We start from the raw sequence: 21730 nt of genomic DNA on the forward strand, positions 1-21730 counted from the left end.
TTAAACGCGGGTAGTTGTGCGCCGATATTAGTTTCGTCGGGTAGTCGCGCAAGCAGAGCGAGCAGCAGCCACCGAGACGCGTTGCTCCGGGATGAAGGGTTACAATTAGCCCGAAACATGTCGAGCTAAACTCGATTTAAGACGTGAGTTGACCGGTTTTTTTATATTTGTAGGTTTGCGTTAAAAAAACAATGGCCAAATGCGACTCGGACTCGCACACCGAGATATCCCTGCTTTGTTGGTATCTATGAATATCCAATGTAAACACAGCCCTACTAGCAAATTTATGCAGTGTAGAGTCATTTTAAGTAGTTAGTTACTGACGTAGAGAAAGAGATAAACAATTGATATTTTCAGACTTATCTTATAAAAAAAATGATTTGATGAATGATTGCTTGTGCTATATAAGAGTTACCGAATTTCAACTCTCTAGGATAGCCGGAAGTAGGTACAGTATCTGTACTTTTTAATGACTGTATCTTTTGCGTTACATTGACTTGAAAGTTTAATTTGTTCACTGCTCCAAGGGATAGCAGACCTATTGTATGTATTTGGTATTAATTTCAGCTTGATGTCTTACGCGCTCCTGAAAAAAAGGCTCTTGACAGACCGACACAAGACAGCAAAGTACGAGTACTATAAGGTTCCGTTTATCGCCCCCGATGCAAAAAGAGGGATTTTATAAGTTTGACGCCGATGTCAGTCTGTCAATTTTGATGCAGTTTTTTTACACGAAAGCGAGTTTCCTTGAGGTAGTTTTTACCTAAGTTTCATTAAAATCGGTTCTGTCGTTTTAGAGATATTAACTTTGAATGACACTGTCGGGGGTTTCTAACTTTTTTAAGCTTTTTTTAAAGGGTTTATAGGGTATACCGAGTGAGGTACAGAACGCTAAAAAGCAGGGCTACTACGCAATTCGAAAATCGAAGTTTGTATCGTACGTACCGTCCCTCTCACTCTCGTATAAAATAACATTAGCGTCAACGGGACGGCAAGATACGAAGTTCGAATTTTGCAGTTGGTAGTATAGGGCCAGGCCAGGGTTGCTGGTGCGTACCCGTGGCTTATCGAGCATGTTGCCGGTCGGCCGCCCCGCGTGGGATGTGTTGCTACAAAAACGCGAACGCCCTTGGACCGGCCGCACCGCACTGTTTATTCGACTGTCGTCTAGCACTTAACGCCGACGTCGATATTGGCTATTTTTGCACGATACAACACCGAGGAAACATCCACTCCACAAAATTATAAGCCATTTACACATCTACGAATGGGTTATTCAATATGAAAATTTCTAATATTTAAGCGCATGAATTTTTAATGGTTCTAGTAAGTATTCTCAAATTACTCTAAGTACCTCTTCTATGGATATTATTGAATTAGGCAAAAAAATTAATTTTCACAACGAAACCTGATTCAATAAACTCACTTTTGGGTATCAAATTCAATGTAAATAGATTTATTGAGTAATTGATGGATAACATATTTGATTGATTCAGGTGTCACTTTGCCATGTCAATGACCTACTCTTTTACCTTGCTTCTTCGTTCTACAAATCGTGCGCCACAGCTACGTTTATGCGACACAAAAGTTTTTACGTTGCACAGGCCAAATTGATGTTTTACTTTCATGTAAATAAAAGACATAATCAACGTTTACTATAACAACAATGCTTATATTCGTAACTAAGTATTGAAAAGCATAGCATTAAAATTACTTGACATTTAATATAGAATAATGTCATGCCACTTAGATTATCGATCAGGAGGTATAACATTATTTTAATTTACGTAATAAGGTCCTATGTAATATTAACAAAATAGGTAAGGTTAATGTTTCACAGAAGAAACGAAGCGCTTCAACCAGGCGGAATAGGAACTCCGCGTAGCGTCGGGCACTTCTCGTTTATAAAATATTCTCGCATATTATTTGAGAAAATGCTATACCTATATTCCTTGACGTAAACAATATATCACTTTAGGTACTCATAATCGTTGCAACTCTCGCGATGCTCGGCCTGCAAACTACCATGTCACTTGACTTTCTTACTTTCCGGTCCTCGGCAGTAATGTAAGTACTATACCAGTAATCCTTTCTTGGAATCAAGTAATAGGTACATCTGGTTAATAATATGCATGAAACCTACCAGTTGTCGTACAAAAATATTGTATGAAAGCACAGTTAATCCACACTTTAGCTGCGGAACACTTATCTAAAGCAGCCTACATGAGATAAGTTGGTATTGATGTAGAGCAGGCGAAACGTCGATTTTTTGTCAACCCTATATAAATGTGATAAGAGATATAATTGTTTATCCGCAATTCGCGTGGACGTGAGGTTTGGTTGCCGCAATCAGTGTTATAGGTAAATCGCTGTAAGCCCGACCAGCAGACCTTTTCACAATAAAAGTCCCAGTGGGTTTCTCGATGAAACCAATATTGGCTTACTGAGACAAGGTTGTACTGCAGATCGTGTGATCGTTTACCTATTTAGCTTGAATTACTGTACCGTGTGTTGAGAGCATTCCGCAGTTTTACCATTTACAGCACTTGAACGTCCGAGGGTGTTCCCTTCTTTCCCAGACAGAAATTTTACAGAAACTTCGAATATTATTGTTTCAATTAGGTACTATTTACTTGAATGAAACATATTTAATAGAAAAATAATTTAATGAATTTTATAATGTTTTTATTTACCTATTTAACAATCAAACTAGAGAATTGATTTTTATAGAATATTTTCTGTTCGGTGTATTTATTCACGATATTTTGTTTCAACGAAAATGTAAAAATAGACGTTATGTTGTCCATAATATAATTAAAAAAAAATGTGCAACAAATTATGAAATAATAAAAGTAGTAAAGTGATTTTATTTTGTTGTGTTGCAAGTGTCATTTAATAATAATTATGCAGATTTCAGTTTTATATGCATTTATTTCAAACGAATCGCTATCAGAAAAGTAGGTTAGGTTAGGTTAGAACCGTGACCTCACCAGCACCAGAAACTGGATCGCTACCAGAAAAGTAGAAGGTTAGGTTAGAACTGTGACACCACCAGAAAGCGAATCGCTACCAGAAAAGTAGGTTAGGTTATGTTAGAACTGTGAAACCCACCAGAAAGCGAATCGCTACCATAAAAGTAGGTTAGGTTAGGTTAGGACTGTGAGCCCACCAGAAAGCTAATCGCTACCAGAAAAGAAGGTTAGGTGAGGTTAGAACTGTGACCACACTAAAAAGCGAATCGCTACCGTTATAGGGGGGTATGCATTTTGTCGCAGTAATTAATTGAAACATTTAGAAACTACCACCACATTTTTTTTTCTTGGTAATAAGTTTTATATGAACTAAATAATATAGAATAAAGAATATTTGATTTGTTATTCTATGATATGAATACCTAAATAATGAATGTTATTTGTAACAATAATCAATGATACAAATTTCTTCAAAGTAAGTGTTCCATGTATTGATTATTCTATGAAACAATAATATGAGAACAATTCTGTTAAACGAAATTCTATTTAAATGTTTTCTGCGAACCAACGTACAACCATGTCCGAGAAATCACCAATACGCACCTGCATGAATACGGCATTTTATTCAACGAGGCAGTTAAGAAATTTACAAATAAACTATACAAGCACAAATAAGTGAAGTTTTAAAAGATTTGAAATATTTATTTTTATTATGTATTAAGTACTTACCATTAAATATTGACAGTATCAAATAAGCTAACTTAAATCAACCTTTCACCATCCGCAGCCACACTCGTAAAACCTATAATTTCGTAAGATAGTAAATAATAGCCCAAATTAATTTAAATACAGCTATCAACAAAGTTATCTGTCTCCACACAAAGTGTGTCATAGAGTTTCTCGTAAACATAACAAAATTGTAAGTTATAAGATATATCGTTTTCTTGAATCCCAGGTTGCTTTGTCTGCCGTCTATAAATCATATTGACCTCGAGGTCGAAATAATTCAATACCTCTCTCTTTGAAAAATTGTCTTGTTAACAGTACTGGTAAGTTCTTAAACCTGACTTTTGATTATAAATCATACAAATTGGTTTTAATTGTATATTTAAATATCAATGCGATGACTTAACCACTTGCTTCCTAGCGGCCATAGATCAAATCGATCTTTATATTATAAATTGAAGTCACCATTTGGATGATAATAATGAGCTTCCATGGAATTTGGGAGACATTGTATAGAAGCATCCGAGCCATCTCTATTATTATGTCCTCTGGAAACGTTCCGTATGTCCGCATTACGATTTTGACACCCAGCCCTTTTAAAACCCACGCGCCGGTGTTCCATTTCAATCTCATGTTAACAGTGACATATCAACGCCCGCGCCCTCGCGTACGTTAGCGCTACAACCATGTTATTAGCGCATGGCCAGGCGTAGTTTATCAGGGCTACAAAGACGGGTAACCACAACAACGCATAACAAAATATTCTCGAGACTCGATGCCAAGACAAGCGCGCAGTGAAGACGTTGCGTTATCTTGGGTTTTATCTCGGAACGTGACCCCACTATCTGCCGCGCAGGCCGCCCGCCCATCTCAGACTTCTTCTTGGAGACCAACGCAAATAAATACACTCACAGGCGTATATTACGGAACGAAAGCCATTAATTTAGAAATGCCGATCTGTCGCTCGATTGTTTACGATGCACGAGTCGGACCACCTTGTCCGTGTTATTAATTGATCGAGTGATTCCGATAAGCTTTGTGTGTAAACGATTTTGAAAGATACCAATACGGCGTTTTAAAAAATATTTGGAAACATTTAATTTAAATTCAATAATAAAGAATATCAGCAAGAGAGATAAGGTACCTAAACCACTTCGTGCTGGTTACTGTCCCAGTAACTGCCACCTTTAATATAAGTCAGTAGGGCTATTGGGCATTAGCATGTTAAACACTGGAAGAGTTACCTTATATAGTACATTGTGCATTAAGGGGCGTAAGAAGGGGATTACTAACGAGGTTCTATCGTCTAGGCGGAGGCGGAGGGCTTTTAATGACCCGAGTTTGTAATCCCCTTACGGCCCGTGATATACGCACAATGATTTTCATCACATTGCGAGGAAAAAATTCAAAACAATAAGTTATTTTGTGTCCAAACACTTCACAGCTCAGCCAAAGAATGACACTAAGAAATCAACTGAATAAAATATGGCTACCCGCCAATACAGGGGGCAACTACAAAATTCGAAAATCGAATTTCGTATCGTGGCGCCCCTCTCACTCTCGTATTAAATAATATTAGCGTCAGGAAAACGATATGAACTTCGATTTTCGAATTTCGTGGTAGCTCCCCTGATTGTCACTTTTTTCGAGTCGTCTACAATTTACCATAGATATAGATAATACTAAGAACCGTGTTTAGTTTAGAATTCGAATGGTCTTACGGTCAGATTATTTCAACATGCTAAAAAAATATTTACTAAAATTATTGTAAAAAATGTGGCAAATTTTTGTGCTGTAAAATTGGGTTATAGCTACGTTTTAAAGATGTACCTAAATAAAACGTTGGCTGACTTGAAACCTCTTTAGTCTGAAATAAGGTACCTACTAACTATTTAAAACTAAAGTCATAACTAACTCCCTTGGGGCACAGAATAAGAGCCACTTGCAGTAAACACATAAATCTCGAGTTAGCGTTAGGCTCAGTTTAGTAGTGTCAAATTGTATGGAACTTTCAAGCTTAAGTCTGGATTAACTACTAATTCTAGACTTATTTTTCCTGCAAGACGGCCTAAATAAATCCATAATTCATAATAACATTATTGACGAGCAAGTGTGATTCTATTGTGTGTGAGTCTATTATTTTTGTTCTGCAGTCTATGGAAGCGACGTCTCTCCGGTCCGGAATAGAACGGGGTATGAACGAACAATATACCCCGATCTATTCAGATACTCACCGAAACTCTCGGGTCTAATAAGTATTTCTATCGTTCTGGTTTTGTTCCTACTAATTAAATATCTAAAAGGTGGTAATTAAGTCCTAGATTTACCTCATTTAGCATTTAAATCAACCGAACAAGGAAGTTAAAGCATTCGATAATGAACTACCTAGTCTATGTATACCTAGAAATGCACGCCAATATAATAAATATAACAGACTTCTAATTATGTGTATTGCTTGTAACAAATATTTAAGTAGAATACATATTTGTAAACTATTCTTTTATTCGTTTATCGTTTTTCACATAAGGTATATTAATGTAAAATTTTAACTCGAAATATTTTTTTAAGTATGAAATACTGGCCCATAATTTATATAGTTTTGTCCGAAATATTACTGGATGTGGTAGCCATACTATAGTTGATTACATGATAAGGCAAGCACTCAACACACGTAACCTTTTTAGTGGATAAAGTCCTTGTTTGCACAACTTGTATACCAACAGGATTCATGGCCAACAAGTACTATCGTAAAATGTTTCGAATTGTTCGTACGGAACGGAACAAACAATACAGTGTAATTTTCACTATTTTGTTAACTATTCACGTAGGTACATTAGGAAAATATTTTTGTTGCAACATTGCCACAGAATAGATAATAGTACATTGGCCAAAAAATTATCTGGTTTTTTATTATGATCTCTGTGACACTTACAGGGATAGCTCTTATAGGGTGATTATAGTTACGGAGATAGAGCCACTTCGAATCAAAAATATAAAACCCTATTATTCCCGATGCAGAGGGAATTCGGAAGAATCTCTTCTTTATGCACTACTGTGACCACGGAAGAATAAAAACTTGTTGATTGTGATCTTCAAAACATATGTCTGCCTAATTTCAAGGTCCTAGCTCCAGTGGTTTAGGCTGGGCGCTGTGTCTGACAGTCAGTCATTCATTCAGTAATGTTGTTCTTTTAATTAAGTCGACAGTGTTTTCTTTGACTAAGGTTTAAATAGTGCCACAGGGATTAGTAAAATCCCCAACCATAAGAATACCTTAACGCCGAACGGATGAAATGATTCTATTTCTTGGTTAGGCAGCTAGGGTTTTTCAAAGCTTCACTTTGTTGCAAGAACTTCACTTAGATCTTTATCAAAAGACTGAGACTTCTCTCCTTCACCAGGACATAACCTGGTTTTTATATAATTGCCAGCCCTTCCAGTTGCTTTCAAGTTTTCAATAACAGAAAAGTTGTGAAAGTTAGTTCTACCTGTACTTACCTACTTAAATATTTAGCCGTCCGATGTCTTAATAATTTGTCGAGGTTTCATTGCAAAGGGTGGTACTTTACAAGTTACGAAGGAGATAAAAGTTAATCTGGGCGTGAGGTTCCATTTCCGTGAATTCCCCGATGAACGGACTATCTAGGTATACGAATTTTGTTTTTACCGACGGATCTCTTGATGTGCAAATCTAAGTCGCTAGGTCATGCAATTTTCAAAAAAAAAACTTGGCAAGTGCGAGTCGGACTCGCGCGCCGAGGGTTCCGTATACATTTATAGGTATGTAAGTAAACGGGAAACGTGTCTTGAAGATATTTCTCGCTTTTTCCGAGTGATTTAATAAACGTACGCAGTGTGGAGTCAGATTATATTGGTCATTCGTATTTACAGACAGACATAAAAAAAATCAAGATTTTCAGACTTTCAGACTTTCAGGTTGGTTGTGTTATAATAGCTACCTTCATACCAAATTAAAAGATTCTGAGTTCATGGGAAGTACCCTGTAGGTTTTGATTCCCTCGCGAGTTTCGAAAATTTGCGGAAATTTGCAGCATAAACAGCTGCATCTTTTGATTGCGTTGGCTTAAAAGTTTGATTTTTACACAGCTCCAAGGGACAGTATACCTCAGTATTTGATATGAATTTCAGCTTGATACCTCCACACGTTCCCGAGAAATAGGGTCTTCACAGACAGACAAACAGACAGACGGACAAAAAGTGATCCTATATGGGTTCCGTTTATTTCCTTTTGAGGTACGGAACCTTAAAAGAGTGTGTTTTTTATTAAAGTTGTCCCAAAATATGATTCAAAAATACAGTGCTAAAAAAAGCATTCGAACCAGTGGGTTAATAATATAAGTGAGTGATAGTAAAGTGACGTGCAGACAACGGACATGCCGTGAGGGGTCCCGGTGCTGGTGCACCCGGCGCGTGGGGTCCGCACGTAGGGTTACCTACCATAGGATATCGTTTCTACTTTGAAAAATCATCGATTTTTATCCCCAGTGTAAAGAGAACTGTTAAGCCGGGTCTCCACTGAGCGAGCCGCCGCGCGAAATGGTTGCTGCGCAAGTCGGTTCGCTTAGCGTGGACCCGGCTTTATAAGTTTGACGTTAATGTCTGTTTGTCTGTTCAATAAGTTATATATAGTTATGTCATTAGAGGCTAAAAGGACAGAGATGGACGTAGGTAATGGGACTTTGTAGGATATAAGCTGTTCATAAAGGAAGGAGTTGTCATGGAGAGGACATGAGAGAAAATATATGATTAGTGTCTGCAATGGCCAAGCCACACTCACAAACATCAGACTCGAACAGTTTAAATTTAGCAAGGTTGGCGGCCATATATATTTATTAACAGAAAAAATTAGGGTTCCGTACTAAAACTACAATAATGTAACTCAAAGTGTAAAAAAAAGTTGCCATTAAACATCTTTCATCGCATGCGCTGCAGCAACTATTGATTATAGAACAAAAAAATGTTTTACGATATTAAAGAATACATCAAGATCTACAAAAAACTTCGCAATACCATATGTCAAACTATTGTAGTTATGGCACTATACCTACTTTTTTACATTTTAAAAGTTGACAGAAATGACGACTAAAATCAGACCATGTTATCCATACCTTTGTAATAATCTTTATCCAAATAAATAATTTTATATTCAAGACGGTTTTAATAACTACCTGTAGATTACTTTTTGAATTATTCACATCGGACATTCCATTTAAAAGATATTACGAAATTAAAAATAACAATCTAACCAAAAAATGCATTTACTCTACGTTGACGCGCTCGGCTTCGTGCGTGTCGGGCGTAGTTTTTGGGAACTTGAGCTGAAAAATGTGTAATTTCAAATCAAAAACCAAATACGAAACATAAAAGAGTTAACAGCCAGCACAAAACCGGCCAGTGAAAACGCCTGGAAAACGACCGAAAAGTATGCAACACGATACACTCATGCAGCGTAATAATGCTGCAGTATGTATATACGTAGAGTAAGATAGATAGATAGATAGATAGATAGATATAATCTTTATTCTTCAAAACAAAGACACTCGTAACGCAAGAAAAATCATCTTCTAAAGTTAGTTATCGTCTAAGTCTTACGAGTAGACATAATGTCAAAGTGACAGCCAAACTAATGTTAATTAAACATACACTTAACAAGCCTTTATTAATAGCAGGGAAAATCTAATATGTCTTCATATTGCTGTACCTTGTATAACGCAATTAACCACAACACAGTCATTCAATCGGAGTTTAGCACGCATTTCAATGAACTTAACATAATCTTGTGGCACCAAACGATCTCATTAACTCTGTCGGCATTCAGAAGCACTAACTGTTGCGTAGTAGGTCATAAGCAACAATTTAATTAAGAAGTAAGAATACTCGATGTTCACTGAGCCGATCAAGTTTAGGAGAGACAGAGAAAGGGCTAGGTTCCAAAAATTTATAAATAGTCTGTCAATTAGATTTTCAAAAAATAGCGGATACATAGATTTATTTATTTATTTCATCATTTAACTTTGTACATGTCACCTTAGGCCTAAGTACAGCCCTGTTTAAGGGCATAGCAAGCAATATTAGCAAAAGATATGTATTATTTGTATTGAAATATATTACACTTATCTAAACTAAACGAAAACCATGAATGAAAACATGATGCTATTTGTCAATTAAACGAAAAAATATAGACATAAGTACAGCCGTTTTAAATTCCGTGGGACGTCACCTATGTACATACTTAAACTACGGGGCTATTACGAAAATCGAAGTTTCTGTCGTTCGGTCCCTCTGACACTTACAATATTTAATACGAGAGCGAGAGGAATGATACGATACGAACTTTGATTTTCGAACTTCGGAGTATAGGCCCTCTATTTACTATAGTAACGTTACGCACGGGCCCCGGGTCTCCCGAACTTTGACTCGTTTATCTTTGTAATTTTTTGTTTGATTGACAATAAAAACTTGATAGTTGCCATCTCTGCCAAGTTGAAAGTTCCAACTCGAAATGATGATACTTACCCAATAAAATACTGTTTTAAACTTTCACGATTCTCACTCGTAATAATATATTCCGGGACTTAATCACTACTAAGTACTATATTAAATGTTAAAAATATCTTGAAGTTTACTTAGTAACTTTTATCTTTTAAATGAAGTTTGCAAGACAATAATTTAAGACAAAACGGTTTCGTTCGTATTATTGCATCTTCATCTTATGACATTATGAGATTTTATCAGAATTCTCCTCAAACTCAATATTATTTCAATAACTTCTTCAGTGAAGTATTTTCAAAGTTAATTAAGTAAATCGTGACCCTAATGCCTCCTTAACAACTAAGTAGTTTACTGACTTCTGCTAAAAATAATAGAAATTGGTTTTTCTGTTTGATAAAACTTAACCCTACTCGTAACTTTTGAGATCCACTTAGGTAGGTACTTAAACTTCATCGCGACAAAAGGATCTACGGATTTACACTGTGAACCACATTAAAAGCAATATTATTAATAGGTTTTATTGTTTAATTATGTAATTCACATTCATATTTTGAATTTCGTTACAATTTCTCGATAACGCAAGGGGCAGAGGTCAAAAGCATACCGTTACTTAACTACTAACCGCCATTTATATTTTATTATTATTATCATATAAGAACCTAAAAACTCTGTCGCTGTGTTGTTTATTGTTATCAATAGATATTTATAGTTGGGTTTTTACTTAATTTTGGTTCTCTGAAAGGCGATAAGGTAATTTTAATTACTGCAACTTAATTACTTTGTGATTAGCAACTCAAGAACTTAACGTTATTTGATAGAGGTTCCCTTTGCATGAACAAGGACCATCTCTGTTTTTGATCTTGCAGGAAGCTACCCAATATGTCACGAAACAACAATGGAGTCCTGTTACTGATCTTAATGCGATTATGTGTATATATTTTGGAATAAATTAAAGAAAGGTCTACCAGAATTAAATAAAGGATTAAAAAATCATAGATAAGTGTTATTTTTAGGGTTCTGTAGTCCAAAAACGGAACTCTTGCAGTTTCATCATTTCTGTACTTCTGTCGGTTTGTCCGTCCGTCTGTCTGTGGCTTAGCTATAGAGACTTTTATGCCCGTCTTCCGCTAAAAAACGGGACATGAGCGAAAACAATGGTCAAGGACTGAGCGGACCGGAGTTACAAACTTAAGTAAGAGTTCTTATTTAGTGGAAGCAAATCAATGCAGTATGCAGTTTGCTATTATAATAATAATAATGATTTATTGAATAATTGCGAGATAACTGAGTCCGCTCAGCCTGCAGTGTACTGTAGGCATTAGTGCTAAATAGAACTAGATACATAATATTAACATATAAAACACGCGGATGAAGATAATAAAACCAAAATTTTGAAAATTTTATTAATTTATATTAGGATTTATTTTATATAAATGTAGATAGGAATTGTGGGAATGTTGCTCGTTTGCTAAAACAATTTTTCGGTTCAGGGATCGAGACCAAATAAATAACGGATAAAACCCAATTGTCATCGATTATGTATGCACCTACATTTTACGTCTATAAATTTTAATAGGGTTTGAGATTCTAATTAGGTCAAGGTTAAGAGGTATCTTATTTTCGCACTTGACGCATATTTACTTTTCGTAAATATTGAAGGGGGTCGACTTGACTTTAATTACTTTTAATTAGAGATGCAGCTTCCTATGTCTAAAAAAATATTTTCAATGATTTAACCATTGAAAAAGTGAGCTATGATGAGTGAGCGAGTCATGGAGGCGTAGTGTACAGGAAATGTTCGAAAATACAGTGACGCACGATGTTTAACATTCACATTCACCCAGTCAAAAGACGATTTCTAAACGCAACAGGAGATAAAGTAACATTTTTATGGGAAAAATTCGTATTGAGCATTATTGTTGCAGTTAGCATATCGTGACCGAGAATTTATGCGTATTTTATATGTTCGGGTGCCACGATTACAAAAGCATCTCCGTACACAACAGCATGTCTGCTTGTATAGTGTCTCGGAGCTGTTTATTTTACCGTTCTTTATTCGAGATTCTACGGAAATTGTTCGCTTAGATATAGATAGTCTATACTTTCGCGCTTAAATAATATATAGTACAGTTTACGTATTTACAGTCATTAGCACCAATATATGACACAACAAAGCGTGCATAAATTATCTGATGCGACTTATTCCTGGGCCGGTAAGATATGTCAGATGTAGGTGTACATAAATCATCACACTATACATCTTTAGGGTTCCGGAGCCAAAATGGCAAAAACGGAACCCTTATAGTTTCGCCATGTCTGTATATCTGTTTGTCTGTCTGTCCGTCCGTCCGCGGCTTTGCTCAGGGACTATCAATGCTAAAAAGCTGTAATTTTGCACGGATATATATGTATACTATGCCGACAAAATGGTACAATAAAAAAAAATTTTTTACGGTACCTCTCATACACGTAAAGTGGGGGTGATTTTTTTTCTTATACAACCTTATAGTGTGGGGTATCATTACCATTAGGGGCTTGCTAAGACGATTTTTCGATTCAGTGATTTGTTTGCGAAATATTCAACTTTAAAATGCAAGTTTTCATGAAAATCGAGCGTTCTAAAATCTAAACCGTGGGTGGAAAATTTTGAAAAATTCAGGATGGTAGTAAGTATATATCAAACTTTCCCCAGTTCCTGAGAATTATTAGTAGTTTAAGAGTAAATAGCAGCCTAAGGTATAAAATATACCTAAACTATGGAAGATTCCGTATAAAATACGAAATTCTTAGAAAAATATTACTTATTTTTTTCGTAATGGCTACGGAACCCTATTTTGTACACGCTCTAATTTTTACATATATATTGTACCTAATTGTTATAAATAATAGCAAAGTTAAAAATCTGTTCGTATTTTTTTAAACGCATTGTTTAAGTTTACAATAAGTGGGTAATTAGCACAGTAACAAACAGGAAATGAATTGCCTAAAACTACCCATAAAGACTAGTGTTATGTTAAGACACTATTATGATTTGTTGGTAGTAAAAGTAGGTTGTGCATCGTAAATTGTTTTACCTGTTTCGCTAAAACATTCTTACATATCACTTACTCTTACCTGTGTCACTACAAATACTACAATAGCTTTTGTTTATATGAGTAGTACTTGCTTAAATTTCCTGTAGAATATTACCACCAACAGTTATGCAGTTATATTTATTTACTAGCCTTTTTCCGCGACTTCGTTAGAACCAACAGTTGAATTATAAGTTATGTAAGAAAATAAATAAAATATGAAATACGAAGCTGTCCTTAAACACTCCATTAGTTTCTTAACATGCTAAGGTACCTAATCAACAGTTTATTACGCCTTTATGTAACTAGCAATGGGCCTAGTGCAAGTTAAGACCGAGAGAGCATCAACAATTCCTTTGTAAAGTTAAAAACTACTCTCAAATAAAATTATTATGGACATAAATCTTTTAGAATTTATTTAGTTAATAAAATTGACTTCGGCTGTAACAATATTGGAGACGTGGTCAAGAGGTTTAAAAACATTTTTATATTAGGTTCAGATTAAGACATTTTTACGTCATGCTCCCTGGAAACCCCACTGTCTGTTTTATGATTTATTAAGACATAAAGGTGATGTGCGCAATATGTACCGAATACTAATTCTAACTACTACTAACACTAATTTTAATTAGGTACTAACCTGCTTGAAAAAAGTATCTCAATATATTCGAGTGTTTGTTGTACCTACACAACAAACTGAATGTGGGGATGCTGGGGAGATGTACTACAGCAACCCCAAATTCAGTTTATTGTACTCTCGATTTTATATTGAGATACTTTTTTAAAGTAGGTACACTAGAACCAACTGAATCGTGACCCAATGTGGAACCTTTTCGTAGTAAAAGTCATAGTGACATCGCATTGCTTGACAAGAGAATTTATTATGACAGTTACTGTGAGAACGTTCTACGGTGGGTCAGGAATCAAATGATTCGACTGTACTAATTCGGTACATATTGCGTACATCAGCTTTATGTCTTAATAAATCACAAAGCAGACAGTGGGATTTCCAGGAAGCATGACGTAATTTTTTTTATTTTATTAAAATAGATACCTTATCATTATCACCTGTACCTTTTTATTTGTTCTGTGTTTTCTGTTATTATTGACATTAATAGTTTTATTTATGACTGACGATAAAAAATATAGATAAATACATATATAGGTAATATACATAATTTCAAAATGATATGTCCTCTCTAGAATTAAAAATAAATATGTTCGAAAAGTGGTACAAAGCCATCAAATATCAATAAAGTAACTTTTCGTCATAACCTTTGATGTCTGGACTAAGTTATCCACTTATCCGTTGCCTTTCCTCTTTTCATCCTTTTAAAGTCGCCTACCTAAGCTTTTACCAATATAAGGTAAATAAATGAATAATTATCATATGATTGTCCTAGTTTAATTTTTGCCGCAAGTTGGTAAAAATAGCTTTTTAGTGACATACACAAAATATTTATTATTAAGGAATTAATCGACTGAACTATTTACAGAATCGAATACTAGCATAATTACTTAATTATGAATTCAAACACTACCTTAGATCTACATAATTATGTAACTACACGAAACAAACGTACCCATTAATTAAATTAATAAAATTGCCGCCTATGTGAATTTTCGAACCGTAGAGGTAACTAACTACCTACTTGTTAGGTATTCAATTCATATAAATAATTAAATGACTAAAAGGAAAAAAAACTGTCTCTTAGATGTACTTACTCGTATGAATTATAAAAAGTTTATGTCGTTCATGCTACAATGAAAATCTTCAATTTTGTTGCCGCCGTCATCCCTAAATGTAAGTATATAAATAAAGTTGGAAAAGTTTTTCCTACTAAAATCAATAAAACATTATGTGGTTATTTAAAAGAAAATATTAAAACAAAATTATGAATTTTAAAAAATTAAGTCATATTCTGAAAGCAAAACATTTTCCAAACTCACCCTTCGTTTCCCTTTGGGTTTATCCGCAACTTGTTGCTCCTTCTTCCTCATGTTGACGGGAACGCACTCCAAAATCCAGTTAAATTTATCTCAAGTCCTTCACAAAACCAGAAATGTCACGAAAAAAGTTCACTTTGTATAAAATTTCCGAAACACCACAATCACATATCCATACGATCGGCGTACGCATTTTACCGTTCCGCTTTAGTTTATCGCGAAAAGTTTTGGCAAAAGTTGTGTTGTGAATCACAGTGGTGCTTTCTAACTTTTTAAAGGTTATAGTTCACTGTTTGATCACGGGGGCTGTTGGTTGTAATGACGTGTTTTCACTAGTGGAAATCCTTATCGGCCTGTGTAGCGTGCGGGAGGCGTCCCGCGTTGGAATCAGCTCGGCAGCGAGTGGGCCTCCTGCTCATCGCTACCCGCCTACAAGCCCGCCCGCGCGCCTCCCCGCTAAACATCTCAAATTAAATCCCTTTGCCCCTCATTATGATAAAGGGATCGTTGACAAGATGCTCAACGATGATCTTTTGTTTTGGGGAGCTTGGGCTAATGTCAATAATGCGCTGACATGCTTTGCTGAAGGTACTGTGTATGAATAGTATCCATGTAAATAGTTGTATCTCGAGTACTTTATGAAATTACAGCGGTGTTTATTATAATTATACCTATTATTACTGGTAATTACTTTATTTTAATCTATCGTAAGTTCGCGGGTGAGCAAGGACATTATTTTAGTTCATTTAAATTTTTAAACTTAAATTACCCACAAATTTCGTAATAAGTACATAAATATCATAAATAAATATAAATATCATGGGACACTTGACACCAATTGACCTAGTCCCAAAGTAAGCAAAGCTTGTATTATGGATACAAGGCAACGGATAAACATACTTATATAGATAATAAATACATACTTAAATACATATTAAACACCCAATTAATTTCGTACTCATTTTCCATGAAATGGGGGTAATCTTGACTCTACAGACGTTCCTCTTAGTTCAGAATGAAAAACGTTTGAATTACAAAAAACCTTTTTTTTTAGTTGTAATGAGGATCTCTTTACGGGTGATATCCCGATATCGCTAGATGGCATTAGTATCCAGAGTTTCCTTTGACATTACAGTTTTGCTTCAGAATGGCTCATTTAGTTTAGTTAACCAATCACAAACGTGACACAAATGTTGAAATACAAACTGAAATATAGATGCATAGAAAAACCAGAAAAATAAGACCAGTGCTGGGCATCGAACCCAGATCCTCGGCATTCCGTGCCACGTGCCACTACACCACCACTGGACCAGTTTGTCCACCACTGGACCAGTTTGTCCAGTGGTGGTGTAGTGGTACAGCACGTGGCACGGCATGCCGAGGATCTGGGTTCGATTCCCAGCACTGGTCTTATTTTTCTGGTTTTTCTATGCATCTATATTTCAGTTTGTATTTTCGATATGGGTTTTACAGGATGACCGTAAAAGTAACAAAAAATTTGGAATTGAAATAAAAAATACAAAAAGATTCCAAAAAACCAATCTGCACAATGTTGAAGTTGGCAAACAGACCCCATGATACTAACGCCAACTAGCCTATAACAGAATCTCTCATTACTTACCTACATAGTACTGTCGGAACATAATGAGGGCTATCGCGTATGAATTCGCCACTAAAGGCGCTAGTGTAGCGTGAGGTCTGCGAAATGTCAAATCTCATAGTTTTTGGGTGACCTACGCGGGTTTATTTATAATTAGAATAATTTTGTGAATACTTTGCAATATCTGAAATTAATTATGGCAAATATTCGTTCCGGGGCAATGAATGTCTGTATTTTGAGACAGTTTTGTCTTTCGGAAACCTTTGTCCTCCCTTTTTTCCGAACAAAACTGGGACTATGCAACACTGCTCGATATTTTTTTATGGTACGGTTTTAAGGTGTATTCAATATGATTTTAATCTAAACTTTGTTTTCACGCCCGTAATAACAGACTTTGAAAGCCATACTTAAAAACCTCACGCAACAGTGCGCCATCTAGTGAGACAAAAAACTAATAGCCCTCATTACGTAGCTCCGACTCTAGCCCTTGATCGAGGTAGAGCGAGATTGTTTACACCGCATTCGCGCCTTTAAAAACCACCATCAAAATTTTATTTAACACTGGAAAATGGCGCCCCTTGCCATCAGCAGCCTACGAAACTCGAAACTCGAAGTTCGTATCGTACCGTCCCTCTCGCTCTCGTATTAAATAGTATAAGTGTCAGAGGGACCGCACGACACGAACTTCGAGTTTTGAGTTTCGTAGTAGCCCTGCTGGCGCCTAGAGCGACGCTCCCTTTGCTCTACCCCAGCGGGCCGGCGCTGTAATCACGCGTTTTATTTATTTATTTCTCCAATGTATATGAAGCCTTATGAATTGCACACTTCAGTCTACTCGTGTGTGACGTGTGTACGGCCGCTGCAATGCAAGTAACTGAAACTTCAAGGTAATTTTAGCTATTTGATAGCGTGATTAAGGATATGTTGGGAATTACCTAGGTCTGTATGTATTGATTTGTGGTGTTCGACAAAAAATAATTGTATTGTATTGTATACATTGAATGAAAATTCACGAAAGTGACTGTGACTGTGATAGACAGACAGAAACGAGTGAACCCTTAAAAGAAATATAGAGTTGTTGAGTAACGAAATTTTGTCTTTTAACTAACGCAAGTATGATTAATAGTTCTAAATGAATATAATAATCATCGTTCTTTTTTCTCCTCTACACTGTATAATTAGGTGTGTTTAGCCACTGTGCTGGGATTGTGTGGTTAAGGTATCATGCGTAAATTGTGAGCACATAATTGCAAACCCGTATGGGTTAGTTTGTTTGTTAACTCCTTTTAGGGTTCCTTATTATTTAATACATTTAGTAACAAAAACTATAGACACGTTTCAATTTTAGACCGGTTAAAAGATAAACTAATATCTTAAAAGTGGAAATTAATTATTGTACCTACATTTACGAGTAAGTACTTATTTATTCCGGGGATCTCGGAAATGTTTCTAACGATTTCGATGAGATTTGGCGTGTGAGGGAAATAATTTGGATGCGAGTGGGGCTGTTCAGCGGAACATGTAGTGTTGGGCTGGCAACCTGCAACGTTTAAAGATTATTTGAATTAGTACGTATCTTCTCCGAATAAAACAATAGTTATTTATGCAACAAGAGAGCAAAGTTGTTTTTTTAATGCGAGTGTTGAATTTGAATCCCGAGTAAGCGAAGGATTTTATAATTGAATCACGAGCATTAGCGAGTGATTCTAGGTTAGAATCCTGAGAGCAGCAAGGGATTCAAACACACGAGATGCAAAAAAACTTTGGTCTCGTGTGACACATACAATTTTTCACCTCAGCAGCGAAAACATAATTTAAACGTAACATAAGAATATAACCACATATACCTACCTGTTTACAAAACAACCACATTTTTTTAAATATAATCCGAGTATTAAGAAACAAATATAATAATCACATTTAAAACCCTTACTCAAAAATGATACGTACAGTTGCGATTACATCTTTAAAAAGTCACCAGAAAGTTAAGAACAATACAAATCTCATAGGTACTCATAACATGCATTGTAATTTGAACCTAGAACTTCTTGTAAAATATGTCATACTTATTTTTTAATACCGCAAAAAGCCTCATCTTTGGGTCATTAAAAAGATTGAACAAGTTAGTTAGTTAGTTAGTTCTTAAGTTACATTTAAATTATGTTCTCGTTGCTGAGGTGAAACATTTTATGTGTCACACGAGACCAAAGTTTTTTTCATCTCGTGTGTTTGAATCCCTTGCTGCTCTCAGGATTCTCACCTAGAATCACTCGCTAACGCTCGGGGGGGCTTCAAAATACCTCGCATGGTCACAGGGGCGGGGGAGGGGGCTTAGGTCTTCGTCACGTAGTCAATATTTTTCTTCTAAATACTTAATATTTTATCACTTGTGATAATAGTACCTAGTTACCACGTATTCTTGTCGTCACGCGGCAAGCACCGTACCCTATATACGAAACAGTCTAACTTTTTTTTTAATTTTATGTATGCAATAATCATTTAAAACCATTTCATATCACATCATCACATTTTTTATGAATTATATACTATGTGAAAACTAGAGTGGGAGGGAGGGGTTCTTGGCATATTCTAGACGTGGTCACCAAGGGATGGGAGGGTGTAAAAAATTGCGAAACCAGATACGCGCGAAAAACAACATCACTCCTTGCAGTCGGGTAAAAAAGGTCACGTATAGCATGGGTCGTAGCGGGTACTACCCTTACTTATTTTTTCCGTTATTGTGTATTGATGAAAATCACTCCAGAACAATAAACAGCATTTTATCGATGCGTATCATCAGTTGAAGCCTTCTTATTTGCCACCGAGACACAAACCTGTGAATCCGTTCGCACCGCTGGACTTGGGAAGAAATTTGTATTTCCCTTTAATTAATTCCCTTTACTAACTCTAGACAGCAAAAGTTGATTGCTGATAACACTGGCTGGTTATTCGAAAGACGAAAATAGCGAATTCGTGAAAAATATTGTTATTAGAGTTATTTACTTAAAGGTTAGTAAGTTTTTGGTAAAAAAAACATTTTTTATACAAGCTTTTATGCTAACTGTACTTTTTGTTGACTGTACTTGTATTGTCACCCAAACTACATTTGTATACCAAATTTTATGTCGATGCCGTTAACCGTTGAAAAGTTCCGTCCTGTGGAGACGATCCTGGCCGGACTACCAGGATGTCACTACCAGATTATTGTAGTGTCACGCAATTTACATACCTAAGTATACCAAATTTCAAGTCAATCCAACTACTGGAACTTGGTCGAATTTAACTTGCAAGATTGATAACAGACAGACAGAGGGACAGGTGAAACTAAATAAAAGCTTGTAAAAATAAATATAAATTGTTTAAATGCCCATTTCATTATTGTGTTTACCATGTCACTATTCGTATTCTGTTGCTCTTGCTTTGTAGGTCTACATTTAAAAGCGGTTATTTGAATAGTTCGAGCAGAGTTGAGTTGACAGCGACGACGCTACGAGTTAATTTAGCTGTTGCTGAAACTCAAAGTTTCTGACGTGGGACCTTCACAGAAGAACGTGTCGGGTAACCGAAGGAAAGTAAGTAATTCTGACGACCCAGATGTCTAACGATAAATGAAATGTCTATTGACCTAAGAAAATGGGGCTCACTTGACGTTCATTGGTAAGATCTATGCCTGTGAAAGAGTATAGCGTTATTAAATGAGATTAATGAGACTGACCGACAGACAACGCACAGCCTAAACCACGCGAGCATGAATGTTCAGCAGCAATATTTCTGGAAGTTGTATTTTTTTAATTCCCGCAGGATGTGGAATAAAATAGATCCAAATTTTCAGTCCCGAAGGTACTATGCCATAAAAAATACTTACGAATGAAATAAAGGTACAATTGAGGTACTTAGTTATCTAAACTATCTTATAAATAACTTAACTATATATACGAGTACAATTCCCCCAAGTCTTGTGACTTTATTTCCGTAAATATAGTAAGATACTTTGAATTTGTCGTTAAAGTAGATAATAATTATATTAGGTAAAAAACGGTTTTCAGGATCTTTTTTAGCCGCCCCCCGCACGTTTGGTAGTTGCTGGTAGGTAGGCGGCCGCCAGGGTGTCTGTACAGGTAGCGTCCCACACCAGCGCACGGCCAGTCTTCCAGGGTATCAACGACATTCCGTCAGGGCGCTTGCCATTCGGTCCGCACAATCTGGGGCTCCAGAGCAGCGGGAACGTTGGTACTAACGAGCGCCTTTCTGAGAATGTCGTTGAGAGCGGCGTGGCGGGACAGGCGGCCGGCACCCGAGGAGCAGGAGAGGCCATAGTATTATGAAACATATATATTGATACGACCTGTTTTCGTAATGTGTTACATTGTTGTCATGTTTGCCGAGCCATAAATGAGTCAGCTTTTAAATGTACGTATACATATATAGGCAGTTTTGGGTACTGGATTTAGGTTATCTATGGCCACATTTTCGAGCAGTGTCGTGAAAAAGTAATTTAATCATATCGAAAATACAGACATGGATGCACAGAAAAACCAGAAAAAGAGACCAGCACTGGGAATCGAACCCAGGTCCTCAGTAATCCGTGCTGCGTGCTACTCAGCAACCCTACACCACTGCTGGACAGAAATCTAGACACGATTTTTTCCTATGCATACAACATATCTCAGGTTGCTTATTTCTACTATGCTACTTAAGCAGCAGCACTAGCGACATCTATGTTTCGTCGACAGACGTCACATTCTTTCTGAACTAACCGCTCACCCAGACAAGTGATGTCGCTACTAAGCAATCAAATTATGATTGGTTTTTTGGAGTCTTTTTGTATTTTATTTCAACTCCAAATTTGTCACTTTTACGGGTATCCCGTGAAACCATATATCGAAAATACAAACTGAGAC

General features: G+C 36.2%; 1 protein-coding gene across 3 annotated transcripts in view; it reads right to left on the reverse strand.

Annotated features, from left to right (window-relative positions):
- The window catches only part of LOC141426487 (uncharacterized), a 49808-nt gene extending 34171 nt beyond the window's left edge, over positions 1 to 15637 (reverse strand). For all 3 annotated transcript variants that reach the window (XM_074085420.1, XM_074085421.1, XM_074085419.1), the window contains exon 1: positions 15233 to 15637. In XM_074085420.1, coding sequence (XP_073941521.1) covers positions 15233 to 15283 — 51 coding nt within the window. In that variant the 5' untranslated portion in view covers positions 15284 to 15637. The remainder of the gene's footprint in view (positions 1 to 15232) is intronic.
- Positions 15638 to 21730: the final 6093 nt, after the last annotated feature.

The sequence above is a fragment of the Choristoneura fumiferana genome, chromosome 3, assembly GCF_025370935.1.
Source record: "Choristoneura fumiferana chromosome 3, NRCan_CFum_1, whole genome shotgun sequence".
NCBI lineage: Eukaryota > Metazoa > Arthropoda > Insecta > Lepidoptera > Tortricidae > Choristoneura > Choristoneura fumiferana.